We start from the raw sequence: 14,989 nt of genomic DNA on the forward strand, positions 1-14,989 counted from the left end.
ACACCAAATAGGTCTCTCCTTGCATTGAATTGTTTGGACAAATAGTTATTTAGCAGCCAGCAGCGTAGATGGATAAAGACTGCATTGACCCCTTAGCCCATGGTCTAACTCCTACAGTCTGTAGAGCCAATCCTGCCAGTCTCCTATTAATTCCAATGGCAATTACCTACATGGAGAATTTGCAGAATTAGACTCTGGTCTTCTTGCTTAGTGGGAGTAATAGCAGTGAGCCCATGTGAAACTTGGCTAACGGTAATGAACTAAAGTTGGATTACAGAAAGGCCATTAACCTCAACAGACTAAGGTATAAGCTGCTAGTAATCTTTTCTCCTGGTTTGAACTACAGACTCAGCCTATGGAGTGTGATAAGTTTGTCCCTTTAAGAAAAAACAAATCCTCAACCTGTTATTGGGTGAGATTTTGTGTGCATTATACCTTATTTATGGAGCAACATTACTGGGCTTGGCTCTGTACACACAGACATGGACCTGTTATAAAGATATTACAGTGTAAATTACACACTGGAAAAAGTGTACACACAAATAAACACAGTATACAAGAAGAGACTGATAATACCACAGTGTGAATTAACATTTTCAACTCAGGTTTCAGAGTAGCAGCCGTGTTAGTCTGTATTCGCAAAAAGAAAAGGAGTACTTGTGGCACCTTAGAGACTAACAAATTTATTTGAGCATAAGCTTTCATGAGCTACAGCTCATTTCATCGATGAAGTGAGCTGTAGCTCACAAAAGCTTATGCTCAAATAAATTTGTTAGTCTCTAAGGTGCCACAAGTACTCCTTTTCTATTTTCAACTCATGCTCCTTCATGCTTTTTGGAGTAATTATCCAAGAGCCTCCTAGAATAAATGTTTTAAGAAGAGATTTGAATGAAGAGAGGAGGGATGTGTCCTTTTTTTGGTAAAAGGAAGGAAAGAGAATTCTAAGCAAGAGGTAGTATGGAAGGAGACAAAGGTATTTAAGAGGGTGGCTTGAAAGGAACAGAGGAGTCGGAAGAGGAAGAAGAAATGAAACCTGAGAGGTAAGGGTGGAGTTGAGCAGGGCTTGGGAAGGGAAGATGAGAAGTATGGGTTTGAGGTGGAAGGTGAGAGGAAGTGAGCGTGGAAATTCAAAGGGGGTGACCTGGCAAGAGTGGATTTTATCAGCCGCATTTTGGATACATTGGAACTGGACACGTGACATGCAGGCAGGGCAACAGATGAGATATATTCCTTACTATGTTCTGAAAATTGACTTCCTATGGTTTATTACAAAAGCTAGTTCTTTGCACTTCATCATGTTTCTTGTCAACTCCCCCGCCTAGAATCTTCTCTTTTCTATTATTAATTTTAAAACATACCATACGATGTTATTTGATTCTGATGCTGAGTTTTATAGACAGAAAGGAAGACTGAATGCCCCCAGGAGCTTATGAACACACAGAGCACCCAGTTAACCACATTGTGATATTAACAGCTGCAAAGTACACTTTTAAAAAAAATACAGTTCCATCATTAACACTCCCTAAGAGTCAAGCAAAAATGTATGCTTAGATACCAAGGTGACAGCCGATACCTCGGAATAGCAGTGCTTCACCATCTGCTCTAACACCAGGAGTGTGCCTCCTCCGCACCCAGAGATATATATAGTGCCAGGTGTCTTAAGAGTTTTCCTCACACTTGGGGAATGAGTCCTTACTTGGCACATTTCTGATTCACTCACAAAGCAGCAGCTCGTTATTCATAGTATTCCAATCCAATGGGTGCTCCACTTGGTGTTCCTGTACAGAGAAGATTCCTGCATAGTGCAACAGTACTGAAAGACCTCATTGTTTGTGGAGCCATCTCTGACTACTTACTTATGCTTAGTGAAGTGCTGAGAAAGTACAGTACATGAGCTTTCTTTCCATGGAATCCTTCTCAGAGCAGGAAAGTCATAGTGTGTTTAAAGGAGACAAGTGAGGATTTTTCCCTTTGGCTGAAGTGAAAAAACTTCCATTGCCCTTTTCTGGAGCTCTCCCTTAGTTTACTATCAGTGCAGGACTAGCTTATGCTTATGCTTATTGCTTACTGTTAATTAGCTATCCCAGACACCTATGTCTGGGGGAGTAATTTAAAATGACACTGTAGAATTGGCACTCAAGGCTACCTTTGCACAGCTAAATACCAAGCTTTTATTACTCTTACCTCTTTGTAATTATTTTTAACTTCTTGTCTGGTGTCTGCTGATGCTGATGACAAGCTAGAGACAGATGACCCTCTGCTGAAGGTGTCTGCTGAATGCTGAGGAGACCTAACTGGAGACTTTAATCAGATCAACAAAAACAAAACAAACAAGAGGGTTTACATCCTCATGTTAAATAGCTAAAATGTATGCAAAAGATTAGCAACTCACACTGTTACCTCAGAAGCGCTCTGTCCCCTTTCAAATGTTAGGTAGTTTAATTCCATCAATGATAAAATCTGCAGAAAAAATATTAATGAAGAGATACAATGTAACTCAATTTCAAGAGGAATTTACTGATGGAAACACAAATTAGCCAACCACTTAATATCAGCAAAAGAGATTATGACGGATCAGATTAAAGCAACAATTTGCAATGTTTACATTCCATACTAAAAAAAACCACTGCCATGCATTTTAAGATGTAAAATATGAGCTTCCTTTCTTAAAAGTGAATGGAAATTATTTTTAATTGTAAGAATACATGCCCACATATCCCATTCACAACTAAGCTTCAAATACAGCTAAATCACTGTGGAAATGCATTTTAAAAACCTCCCTGCTAGCAGATTGGGAAGAATACCTTAGAATTTAATGCACACTGCAGGGAAGTTTCTTTCATCCGGTTTTGAATATCTGGGTTGGCTCCATTCTGCAGCAGGACTTCTATTATTCCTTGATAGCCCCAGCGAGCAGCTATATGGAGGGGAGTATCTCCTTTTTCGTTACCAGTATCTAGTCTACAAGAGCGTACATCATAATAGACTAAAGCTTTGACACACTGGAAAGAAAAGAAAAACCACCAATGAATTATATCACTGGTTCCCAATCCACATAACATGTGCAATCTGAACAGTAATGCTGGTTTTATTGCAGATCCTAGAATCTACTCTCTCGGGTAGGTTTTTTATCAAATATATGTCATTTTTTAAAAGGCCATAATAAATAAACAATGAATACAAGGGACCAAAACAACTAGGCTTTCTAGCATCTACACCAATGTAAATGGATACCTACATTAAACAAATACTATGATATAATAAAGTGCCTGTTTATGAATTAAAGAGTCATCCTCCAAAACTGTGTTTTATTTACTTTTTTAAATAAACAAATGTAATCCAAATTGGCATCACAATTTCATTGCATGCAGTAATCCTATTAGGATGTCTATTTAGTTTGTTACAAAACAATTACTTACATCCTCATGACCATAAGTGCAGGCTAAATGAAGTGGAGTATTGCCATTATTGTCTTGAACATCTGTGCTTGCCTTATAGTGCAACAAGAGAAGCTTAAAAGAAAAAGAAAGTCAACATCTAAGTAACAGAAAATTAATGGACAAACAATTGTTACTGCTGTAGCACCCTTTAGTTTTCTAGGATGATGAATTACTATAGTACAAATAGAACCACATCTCTTCTGCTTTAAACCAGTAAGTAAAGATGGTTGTCCTTGGTTTCATGCCACTATTTTGCTCCAGTTCTTGTCACACACTTTTTAAAAACCACAGAGTATATCTGCAGACTGACTCTAAATCATCCACTGTAGCTAGGTACTTCAGCTCAGATAGCATGCATATTCACTCAGTGTTCTAAGAGCGTTGTAAAGGCAAAGGCACAATGGGTTTAATTAAGTGCATCGTTTTTCTCTCTGAATTTCTTAGTTTTGAACATCTGAGTTGCTGTAATATTATATAAAACATTTGTTAAAAAATTCAAGTGTACAACAACTGACTGAACTGTATGATTAGTCTATTTTCAAAACAATGTTTAAAGCATTGTATTTACTTGACTGATCATAATAGCTCTTTTGCATCAATCCAGAGCAGAGATTCCACTATCCTATCAGTCTGTGCTAAACATTAGACATGAATTAAAAAACATATTGAAAAATACTATGCATACATAATGACTAACAACTGAGTTATTCAGAAATAAGCAAAGTCATACAAATCCCACTCTGAACTAATGGGCTTACAAAAGGTAACTGGAGACAATAAGGCTACTTGGAGTTTGGGGAATGCAGAAAAGCATGTCACATTTGGCAAACCTTTCAAAATCTAGTTTTCAAACTAATTTAGAAAATGTTAAATAAAATTAAAAAAATAAAAAACTTGAACCAAGAGGACAGAGGGAACAAGAATTTATTCTCAACATGAGATCTTGTAGATCTTAGAAAATTTTGACATCTGGATTATAAACCTATAAAGTTTAGCATTTAATTAAAATGCTGAAAGGCCCTGAAGTGTGATAACACACAGTTATAATGAAGCTTTTGCATCCCTGAACAATGGTATCAGTAGAGCAGCAATAGTGAGATTTGTTTTTTCTTCAACTTATATATGTATTAAAAAAATTCACTGGTTAATCCTTTCAGTGCTTACTGTAACATTCTGATATCCTTTCTGACAGGCAAGGTGAAGAGGTGTTGAACCATGGTAATCTGTAGCATTGACTACAGCTCCTTTGGAAACTAACAGGTCAATTAATGACGCTTGCCCTATGGAAAATATGTGGTCATTAAAACTGAGAAGTAAACATCTCACAGGAAAAGTTACTTTTCAAACTAAAATGTGAACTTCAAACCTTGACACTCTTCATTCTTGTGCACACTGCATATTCGCTTTCTTAGTACTTGCTCTTTGTAATGAACCGTCAAGTTACTACAGATTATTCAAGGGCACAGCTAAGAAAGGGGGCCCCTAACTGCAACTAAACTGCACTTGTATCTTGAGGGTGAACAGGGAATGGAAAGTAAACTGATGTCACACAAAGTGCTCTGCCCTTGGCATATGTACTGTGCAAGTCAAAGGTAATAAAAGCAAGAACAAATAAAAAAAAAATCTCCAGAGTAGATTAATGTGTCTGCTTACAAGCCTGAGGTCAGGACCAGGACGCACATTCAAGGAGTGGGGAGGAATAGCATATATCATGCCACATATACTCGGCTACAGGATGTATATAAGACTTGCTACATACGCTGTCAGTTTGTAATAGGATATCTCCTTTCTGAGGATACCTCCTAATCTACCCATCTGGCTGAAAGAAATGCCAAGGAAAAGCAAATAAGAAACCAAAAGAAAATGCAGACAAGAGCACCTGGGCTGAAGGGAAGAATACAAGAGTTTCATTCTGGGTCAAGATTTCTGTTTGTCTATCCCACAAGTAAAATACAGTTCATGCAAAACTCATCACAGAATGTAAGTTGAAAAATAAGCTAATGTGTCCCCTCTTTCAAGGACTTAATGAAGAGTAAACAGAAGGTAAATATTACACAGTCATGGAAAGACAGCAATACTCACCATAAATAGCAGCTATATGAAGTGGTGTGTATCCCCTGTCATCTCTGGAAAATGGAGTGACAATGGAAGGATCATTCATCTTCCTATAAAACAGGATAGTTTTCAAGAACATAAGTTAGCTGTGTTTCAGAGTAACAGCCCTGTTAGTCTGTATTCGCAAAAGGAAAAGGAGTACTTGTGGCACCTTAGAGACTAACCAATTTATTTGAGCATAAGCTTTCGTGAGCTACAGCTCACTTCATCGGATGCATACTGTGGAAAGTGTAGAAGATCTTTTATACACACAAAGCATGAAAAAATACCTCCCCCCACCCTACTCTCCTGCTGGCAATAGCTTATCTAAAGTGATCACTCTCCTTACAATGTGTATGATAATCAAGTTGGGCCATTTCCAGCGCAAATCCAGGTTTTCTCACACACACACCCCCCCACACACACACAAACCCACTCTCCTGCTGGTAATAGCTTATCTAAAGTGACCATGCTCCTTACAATGTGTATGATAATCAAGGTGGGCCATTTCCAGCACAAATCCAGGGTTTAACGAGAACGTCTTGGGGGAAGGGGGGGTAGGAAAAAACAAGGGGAAATAGGTTACCTTGCATAATGACTTAGCCACTCCCAGTCTCTATATCAGGTACTGGAGAAAGTTTACACACGCACACGCTCACTCATTCTACATAGTTTTTACACCTATTTAAGTTTTCAAACCTATTTACCCTCTATCATTTCTCATTAACAGATTATTCCATATGGGTTTTTTACTTAGCCAAAAGAAAAAAAAATCCAGACATCTATTCTTTTGACTGTGAAATCCAAATACAGAGAAGAGAGTCACTCTTTAACATGTCCAAAGGATGTCACACTATCTCCCCTATCTAGGTAACTGAGCTCCCAGCTTTTCAATACTTTCCTATTCAAATCTGCATGCATAATTCTGAGACACCTACGTCTTCTGTCCCTCTCAACCTCGATACATACACACACACACACACACACACAATGTTAAAATGCAGCCAATATCCCCTCCAACCAGAAGAATTTTCTGGACAAGGCACTGCACATTCCAGTATTGCCCTCATACTCTAAAGGAAATCCTAGAATGCAGACCTTTAGAAAGCTTTTAATATGGAGATGAAGAATCCTTACCCAGAAACCAGCTTCTCGCAGTTGTCACAGAAACAGAGTGGGTGGCACATTTTCTGTACAGTGTCTTTATCACTATCACCTTGACTTAGTAATCGTTCCACTTCCTCCTGGTTACCTGAAGCAATATACTACAAAAGGCCAAGAGGAGGAAGAATGAGGTATTGATGTGAAAAAGCTTAAAATAAAACCTACTTCATCCACTGAAGCACAAAACCAAAGCAACCGATTATAAATGAAGCACTAGGAGAACTGGTGCAAGGCTGGATAGGGCTGCTGCACATAATCCGCAATGAGTTTTCAGTATAAATAGCCCTTAGACCTGATCTTGGTTTGCTTTTCAGAAAAAAAAAAAAATTAAAACAAAATTCACATTGTTTTCTTCCAGACTCAGTTACAACCATGACCTCCCTCTGTTCAGACACATTATTACTTGCAGTCTCTAGCCATACATGTAAATATGTATAATTAATAGCTCTGCTTTGTGTCTTTGCACAGGTAAAATTCTCATTTTAGAATTACATTATGAGATTGATTAACAAAATATGTAGGAGATGGGAGGTGACTGCACTTTAGATTTTTTTTCAGCAAAACTTCTTGGTTTTAGGCACCAAAGTCTCTAGAGACTAACAGCCATTGGCATTGCAACTCTGTTTTAATGGGCCATTGACTATTACAGCAGCACTATTCCAAATCCATTTGTTTCTGTGCTAGAATCTGTAAGAATACATTGCCAACTTGCAGAAGCTTTGGCACAGAACTGCAATGCACTGATTACCCAGGCACCTCTTTATCGTCTAACATATGGCTTTTTTGGCACTCCCAAGCACAAGCAACATGGCAAAGTCATTACAAAGTGTGTGTTATAGTCTAGAAAACTGTGTGTAAGAGATTGCACATATATAATGTTCTGCAATGCAGATTTTTCACCTTGAACAAGCAATCTATTGGGGTCGTGGACATCTGGGACAGCAAGTTCATTCTTTGTCTCAAGAACTTGTCACTAAACTTCTCAGATTCCTGAAAAGAAACAAGCCATGTCAATCAATATTCCATATATTACCAACAAGAAAGTAGTTTTATAAAAAGTTATTTTTAAATATGCAATACATAGATTTACCAGCTCTTAGCTTATGTAACAGGTTAAAGCCTAAAAGTTTGATTTAATACTTAAAATTCTGTATCAATGATTTTGTACATTTGTACAAGAGCATCCCCTGCCAGCTAACTGGATGTTAGTCCATAAAATAATTCCTGGGCACACCTTAGACATTTTAGTACTAAAAGATCTGAGTTTCATTAACAAAATAAAAATATTTTTTTCTATCAGAAAAACCAAAGTAAAAGCAGCTTTTGAAGTGGCCAAATTGGTGAGAGATATGCCTCATATAAAACACAGACTAAAGGGGGTGTGCCAAAGAGTAAGATGGACCGTCACAAAGCTACTGCCTAAAAACAGGCCCAGGGCAGATACTATCTGCTGCCAGCCATGTAGCAGAGTCAAGAAGCAGCCCCAGAATCAGAAAGCCCCTCAGCATCATGCTGGATTTGGCTGAAGGCTTCTCTACCTAACATGGACACAAAATCTGCTAAGTTAGCTCCTGTGATACTGGTTGAGATGAAATGGATTTGACAGAGACCCATTCTTCAGCACTTGAGATTAAATTTCAAAATAACAGTTCCTGTATTTGCATGTAACAAATACTCAGCCAGTGCCCTGTGTGTGAAGGTTACAAGGCAGCATGTCAAACTGAAGCATTAGAAAAATCAATACAGAGCAAATGAACACAAGACCACTCAGGTTTCCTGGTGGTACTGGAATGTGGAGTCCAACAGCTTTTCTGGAAACTTGGATCCCTGAGGTTTTAATGTTAACACAGTAGGTGATCTTATGGAGAAAGCCTCTCAAAACCATTTATAAAGCCACCATCACCACTAGAACTATTCTTTTAAGAATTTAATAGAAACAGAAATCTGTTTGGTTCAGACTTGTGCTTCTAGATAATTTGGCTATAATTACGGTTTCTTTCAATAGTTAAACATGTTTGATATAGAGAAATTTTAGGATAGAAACTTGCAAAGGATTATGGGTGCATGTGCTATTATACTATTTTTCCTAAACCTCACATGAGCTGTGCTCTCCTTACCGCAATTTCATTAGTCACTAAATTTACAATTGTAAGATGAATAAAAGGAACTCAATTTGCTTGCACTTATATGAGCTGTTCTCTCCCAAAAGGTGTACAATTTTTAACATTGCTTGTTTTCTTCTTTGAATTTTCCACACAAAATTTTAAAGCACTAACTATTCTAAGAACTTGCTTGGCTTTGATCACTAGAAGCCCCTGTATTTAGTTATGCATGCTAAACCATGGAATAGTTTTTAAACTATGCATATGACTGACCTACACTGGAAAACTCAATACAGACATGTAAAAACTCAATACTGTGATGTGAAACTAGAGAATATGTATATCCTCTAAATTGGTTTGGTTTGTGTTTTAGTTACACACAGAAAAGACAGCAGGAGACTTCAACATTTTCAAACATGGGTGCCTCGCATTCTGGTACCTAAATGGGTAGACAGGTTTTTCAGAGGTTTTGGTGATGTAGCACCTGCTGCTCCCACTGGATGAGTTGACAGGTAGGTGTCAAAATGTGGATTTTAGTGCCTAATTAGAGGCACCCAGGTTTGAAAATGTTGGCCTGAGTGTGTAGTGCAATTGATCAGAGATAGTTTTAATACTGTGAGTAATCACAATCTATGGAATTAATGAACACCAGAAATCCCAGGCAAGTAGTTCAGCACTATTTCCCCCTCCCCCAAATGATGGCAGTCCTCATGCTCCCGAGCACAAGCTTGTCACATATGAAATATCAGGAAAGATTTTGCCCTATTACATAACTGGCACATATTCCTACATGGGAATAAAGAGAAATAATGAATGGGTAACCTTCTGAAACAGTATTGACCATTCCTACAAGCAAGATAATTAACTGAAAGGATAAATTGCACGTTCTGGTTTAGCTATGTTCCACACTTCAGGGAGTGAGAATGAGTGTTTCATTTGTTTGTGAGTAGAGCATGGTCCCCTGAATGGACTGTTTTGGTTAGAATACTCCAGATAATTACCAAAACATTACTTGTGTTGCAGTAGGACAAGATAGACTGCATTCCCAGAAATTAGAGAACTTTTAAGCACATATCATCCCTTATCTACACGACAAGAGAGATAGTGAAATATATTAGAACCTGCCTTCAACCCCTGCCAAAATCCTCAGACAATAACTGAGTCCAGGACAGTAAATACCTCCATTTCCATCAGTGCTGATATGGGTCACTAATTAGAGGGGATATTTGTTATAATGAACACCACTTTAGGCCTTCTGAGGATGTGCAGAACTCTTGGATGGTTGAGGACATGTACTGTCCATGTATTTCAGTGCAAAAGTCTTCTCTTCTCAATTCCACCCCCCTACACACACACACACAGGGCAGGTGTTGGGTTCAGAATCTCTGAACTAGAACTTGGTACATTCTGGCCCATTAAATGAAAGCCCTTCATTACTGCCCCCCTGCCAGTGGGGCATAATATTTATGAAGCCCAACTATCCACAGGCACAAATTCAAAGAGGGGCCCTCATAACTCACATGCTCCTCCACTCCCTATCCATTTTACCACCCATACAATAGGTCCATCTAGTTATGGGCTCGCTTTTCAACTCCTCTCCCCGCTGTGCCTCAGTCGCTTCAAGTTTTCTCCACTGTGCCTCTGGTCTTTTCTCATTTGCTTTTTCAAAGTGCTGAGACACATATGCTGTCAACAGGCCAGTCCTGCTGCCTACTATTGCCTTGGATAGGCTGATTCCTCCCTATGTGTTTTGCCCACAGTTGGGTGCTCTAGGGACTGGTGGCAGGAAGGGCTAAGAAGGAGCAGGCTGACTGCTAGCAGCTCTTTCAGAAGCTATCTGTCCCCACTGCAAGCAGCATCAGGAGTGGTCACAGCAGAACTACAGATTCAGCACCTTTCCTTACCATTTAACTCCTGTTTCCCCCCCACCAGTACTGGACACCTTGGAACAGAGTGAAGGATTCAGCAGGATCCTATGGCAAGCAAAGAGCCTGAAACTTGGCCTAGTGACTAGTGTCCAAGCCAGAAAACTGAAGACCCATTGATTTATTCTTTGCAGGGGCAGAACTAAATAGGAAATTAGGGATCAACATGCAAAGTTGTTCAGTTGCTGAGGGCTGGTGAGAGCAGCAGAGACTACATTACTACCCTGAGTTTTTACCTTTTTCTGTATACACCACCCTCCTCCCACCCCACCCTTCCCTCTGGGAATTTTGGTCTTTCCTGTTCAGCAGCTGCTGGGTGCTTTGTGCTAGTTCCTGGTTCTACTCCTCACTGCACATGGCTCATAGCGCACTGTCTAGAAACAGTGCCAGTTCTCAGATCCCTTTTTATTGGGGTAATCCAGAAAATTCAGACTGGCCAGGCACCCAACAGAGGAGGAGAGGGAGTGCTGGTGAAGAGTGGCCCCAATTTCACTTCCCCAGCCCATGTGGGTCCTGTCATTTTCAGGCTTCCCATCTTTCTTAGAATAAACGTTATTGCTGCCCCCCCCCCCCCAAGCCACAGTGCTGCAGCTGCTAAAGGAGCACTGTAGTATTCCCTGGTTTGCACATCCCTAGAAATGGCACTAATTATGGGGCCACCATGGAGTCCCAGCTTTCAATCCCCTCTGTTGACAGTGGGAGGAAGAGGGCTCCTGCTGCAGGCTTCCCACACAGACAGACAAGGAAGGGGAGGGGAAAGAGAAAGGGGGTGGGGGGAAGAATGAGATTCCCTAGATGCCTGAAGCTGATCTTGTTGCTCCCTGGTGTTGCAGGCTTTCCTTAGAAGTCAGAGGACCATTCACTAGCTAGGTAACAATGGAAACTGGATGTAGGAAGGAAGCCCAGAGGAAGAGAAAAACTAGGAACCACGAGCACATTCAGAGTCTGCGCTGTCCTCAGTCATTTGAAAGGCTTGTGAACCCTCCAGGCTGGAATCACTACTCTGCATATACTCTGGCTAGAGATTTCAAATGCAACAAGTTGGTACCAGGGAGATACTCTGAGGCACTGCTCAGGTCTCTGGTTCTCTTACTTGGAACTTTGGAAGAATCAGTGTTCATTCTCAGAACAGACATCTAAGATTGGCAGCACCGTCAGAAAATTGGAACAACCTTTAATATATAGTGAGATCTCCTGTAATGTAAAGAATTGCTCTATTCAGTTGTGAAGACAGATGGGACCAGACTTAGAGGAAGGCAATTTTTATTCTTTTTAAATGAGCAAGTTGTTTGATATAAAACTAATTTTGTCTTTTGAAAAAGAGACCACAATCCACCAAATACAGTTTTTTACTGGTATCTTCAAAACAGCGTGTTTTTTTTACTGGCATCTTTGTAAAACAGCACATGAACTAAGGGAATTTAAAAATGTTAGTATTTCTGGACTGAGAGTGAGCTGGAACTATTGCTATTCATACATTACTGAGAATTACAAGAATTTTGATGGCTGAAATTAAAAAGAAAAAATTGCAAACTTTGTTTTTAACATTAACACTTTATTATGTTTTCTTAACAGGATTCAATATAGCAATATAAACAAGAGATACTAAATACAAAAGGTCATGTTCTTTTCTAAATGTTCAATAGTTCAGAGTGCCACAGATTTGTGAAAAGAGCACCACAGAAAAGCAAAATCGCATATTACCATAAAAGTATTTCTTTAAATAAAATTTTGAAGTTACTCTAAGAGGTTTTGCTTTGTTAAGATTGTGCGTGGAATTGTCACACCCCAAACCCTGTACATTGAGCCAATCAGTCAAGCCACGGTAATCCAGATTCCAGTGCTATGCAGTTGACAGACAGACTTGTTGAATTCTCTGGTCCCATGTTCACATCCTTTCGTTTTCAGGTCACACCGGGAACACCTATTTTTGCAAGAGCAGAAACTCTAGAGTGTTTTGAGAGCTTAACCAAAACAGATCACAAAACAGAGTAAACAGACTACAGAACACTTTTTGAAAGCTTTAAAGTTTAAAAGGACTTTAAGAAGAAAAAAAACAAACCCTAGGTAGGTGTCTTTTTAGGCTCTCCTCACTTGGCACAAGAAACAAGCGTGATCTAAATTCAGGACCTAGTCTGTTTTCTACATGTAAGAGGCCGGTTCCATACCCTAAATAAGCCACAGGGGCTCTCCTTTGACCATGGCAGCTTTTAAAGTCACATCAGCACTATCCCTTGATTGGCTTGCAGGGACTGCAGCTGATTGACAGAAGGCATGCTCACCCACCATGAAATTAATCCCCTGCATCTGCAGCATTTCTGACCCCTGCTAGGTTAGAGACCCAAGAGCAAACCTGGGCTTCAAACTCTGGTGTCCAGCACCACAGAGCTTTGTGTTACCACTGGGCTATCATGCTGGTGCCACAGAGTTATTTGCATTGCATAAATCATTTGTTAAATGTCATCAGCTTCACAAGAGGGAAATCCAAAGCCAGTGCCCACTATTTAGGAAGTATAAATGGAATACATTTAGAAGCTGCACTAGGTGGTCAAGGCTTGCTGAATAATTCTGTTTTGATCTATAGTGCAACCTTTTTTCCACTCCCACTGCTATGATGTAGGTTTGAGCCGGGTTTTTAAAATAAACATTAAAGAAAAAGGCTGTACCGCATTCTAAGAGAAAGCATGGCACTGAGCTCTAGAATACTGTATTGAGGTTAAAGCTATAATGCTATTGAATAAGACAACTAGATACAGATAAAAATTTCTAGCATTTTTTTAAAAAAGTTACTAAAAACCATTTTGTGATCCTGTCATTTTAACTTGTTTCCTTAGTAAATATTTTAAGAATGCAGTTTTAAAGATCAGGTTTTGTATAGTGTTGTTGTACAACCAGCCACAGCAGTTCATTATGTTGTATGCTTCAGGCTACATGACATCTTGCTAAGTACTGTGCAATGTGTAAGTGTGATATTTTCACCCAGCGTATTCCACTTTGACAGACAACCATTTGCCTATAGTTAAATTTGATTACTCAGTACACATTCCTTTTCATGTCTTGTGGATTCACTACATCTAACTGTTGCCAGTTACAAAATGCCATTCATTTTCAGGACCCAAAACTCTCGATAATAATGCTTCATCAGAAACAGATAGAATGGAAGATCAATTATTAATTTATCCTCAGATTACTGAAAGCCTTTGATCCACATAAAAGGCTAGAGTAAGAATTTGGAATTAGATGGCACCTTTAACATGCTATGTGTCCCAACTTGCTTTATAAGCAACTAGGGGATGGTAAGGTAGTCCAGTGATTTGTCAGGTAAAGCAGCAGATGTTACGTGCTCACCAGTGAAATTCACATTTCCCTCATCCACACTTGAGAAAGACCATTAGCTAGGACACCAACTCACTACTCTTTTCGAAGAACTGCAGTGGGATCTTTTGCCTCCCTCCTGGCTGTGCAGGTAGAAGATGGAGACCCTGGGTTTGAGATTTCCCCCCCCAAGGATGGAACCTCGCTCTCCTAAGTAGCCTGTTGTTGGATCACCATTAAGTGTTTGAGGCCAAACTTCATTGAGAAACTGAACATAACCACTGGCCTGGAAGACAGAATGCTTTCTGCTGAATTATATTACACCAGCACAGACAGACGCACAGATTCATTGCAAGACTGGAGACATGGAAATCCCAAGGTCTGACAACTGGCTGACACTTCCTTCTTTTTTCTAATGTGGAAGCTGATGTCACTCAGCTTCCCCCTCCCCACCTCTGTTGGTAAGAGAAGAAAAATACCTACCTCTAAAAAGGTATTAGAAGGAGCAGTTAATACTTGTAAGGTGCTAAATATTGTCATAAAATTATCTTACTGTTGGTCTGTCGGAGAGGTTTCCTTGTCGGATATATTCTATAGCAGCCTCAGCAGAGGTCAGGCAGTATCCCAGTTCATCCTTTGCTGAACTGCAAAACCTGAAGTTTTTGATGTAACTCAAATTTGCCATCCTAAAGTAAAGAAAAAACACTAATCCTTAAGGATTCATGAAGGTGTGGAGTAGAGGGGCTTATTTTTAATATTGCTGTTCAGTCTACTCAGAGAGGGGAAAGAAGTGGATGGAACTAGAAGCCAGTTCACATTCTCTCATCACAAGGAGCTAGCAGCCATATTTACAGACCCCTGAGCTTGTTCTGAGCCCTAGGAAGGAAGACAAAGGAAACTTATGCCAAGAACCCCATGAGGGATGTGACCCACAATGAGAATCTCTAAT

At 39.6% G+C, this 14,989-nt stretch overlaps 1 protein-coding gene across 1 annotated transcript in view; it reads right to left on the reverse strand.

The window, feature by feature from the left end:
* ANKRD27 (ankyrin repeat domain 27) overlaps window positions 1-14,989 on the reverse strand; it is a 79,283-nt gene that overhangs the window by 42,982 nt on the left and 21,312 nt on the right. Inside the window, exons 12-20 of the mRNA XM_074968710.1 lie at window positions 14,594-14,726; window positions 7,599-7,688; window positions 6,672-6,799; window positions 5,523-5,605; window positions 4,605-4,720; window positions 3,420-3,512; window positions 2,805-3,002; window positions 2,401-2,460; window positions 2,185-2,301 (exon numbers count right to left, since the gene is read on the reverse strand). Of these exons, the coding sequence (XP_074824811.1) occupies window positions 2,185-2,301; window positions 2,401-2,460; window positions 2,805-3,002; window positions 3,420-3,512; window positions 4,605-4,720; window positions 5,523-5,605; window positions 6,672-6,799; window positions 7,599-7,688; window positions 14,594-14,726 (1,018 nt within the window). The remainder of the gene's footprint in view (window positions 1-2,184; window positions 2,302-2,400; window positions 2,461-2,804; window positions 3,003-3,419; window positions 3,513-4,604; window positions 4,721-5,522; window positions 5,606-6,671; window positions 6,800-7,598; window positions 7,689-14,593; window positions 14,727-14,989) is intronic.

Source organism: Natator depressus, chromosome 12, assembly GCF_965152275.1.
Source record: "Natator depressus isolate rNatDep1 chromosome 12, rNatDep2.hap1, whole genome shotgun sequence".
NCBI classification, from domain to species: Eukaryota; Metazoa; Chordata; order Testudines; family Cheloniidae; genus Natator; species Natator depressus.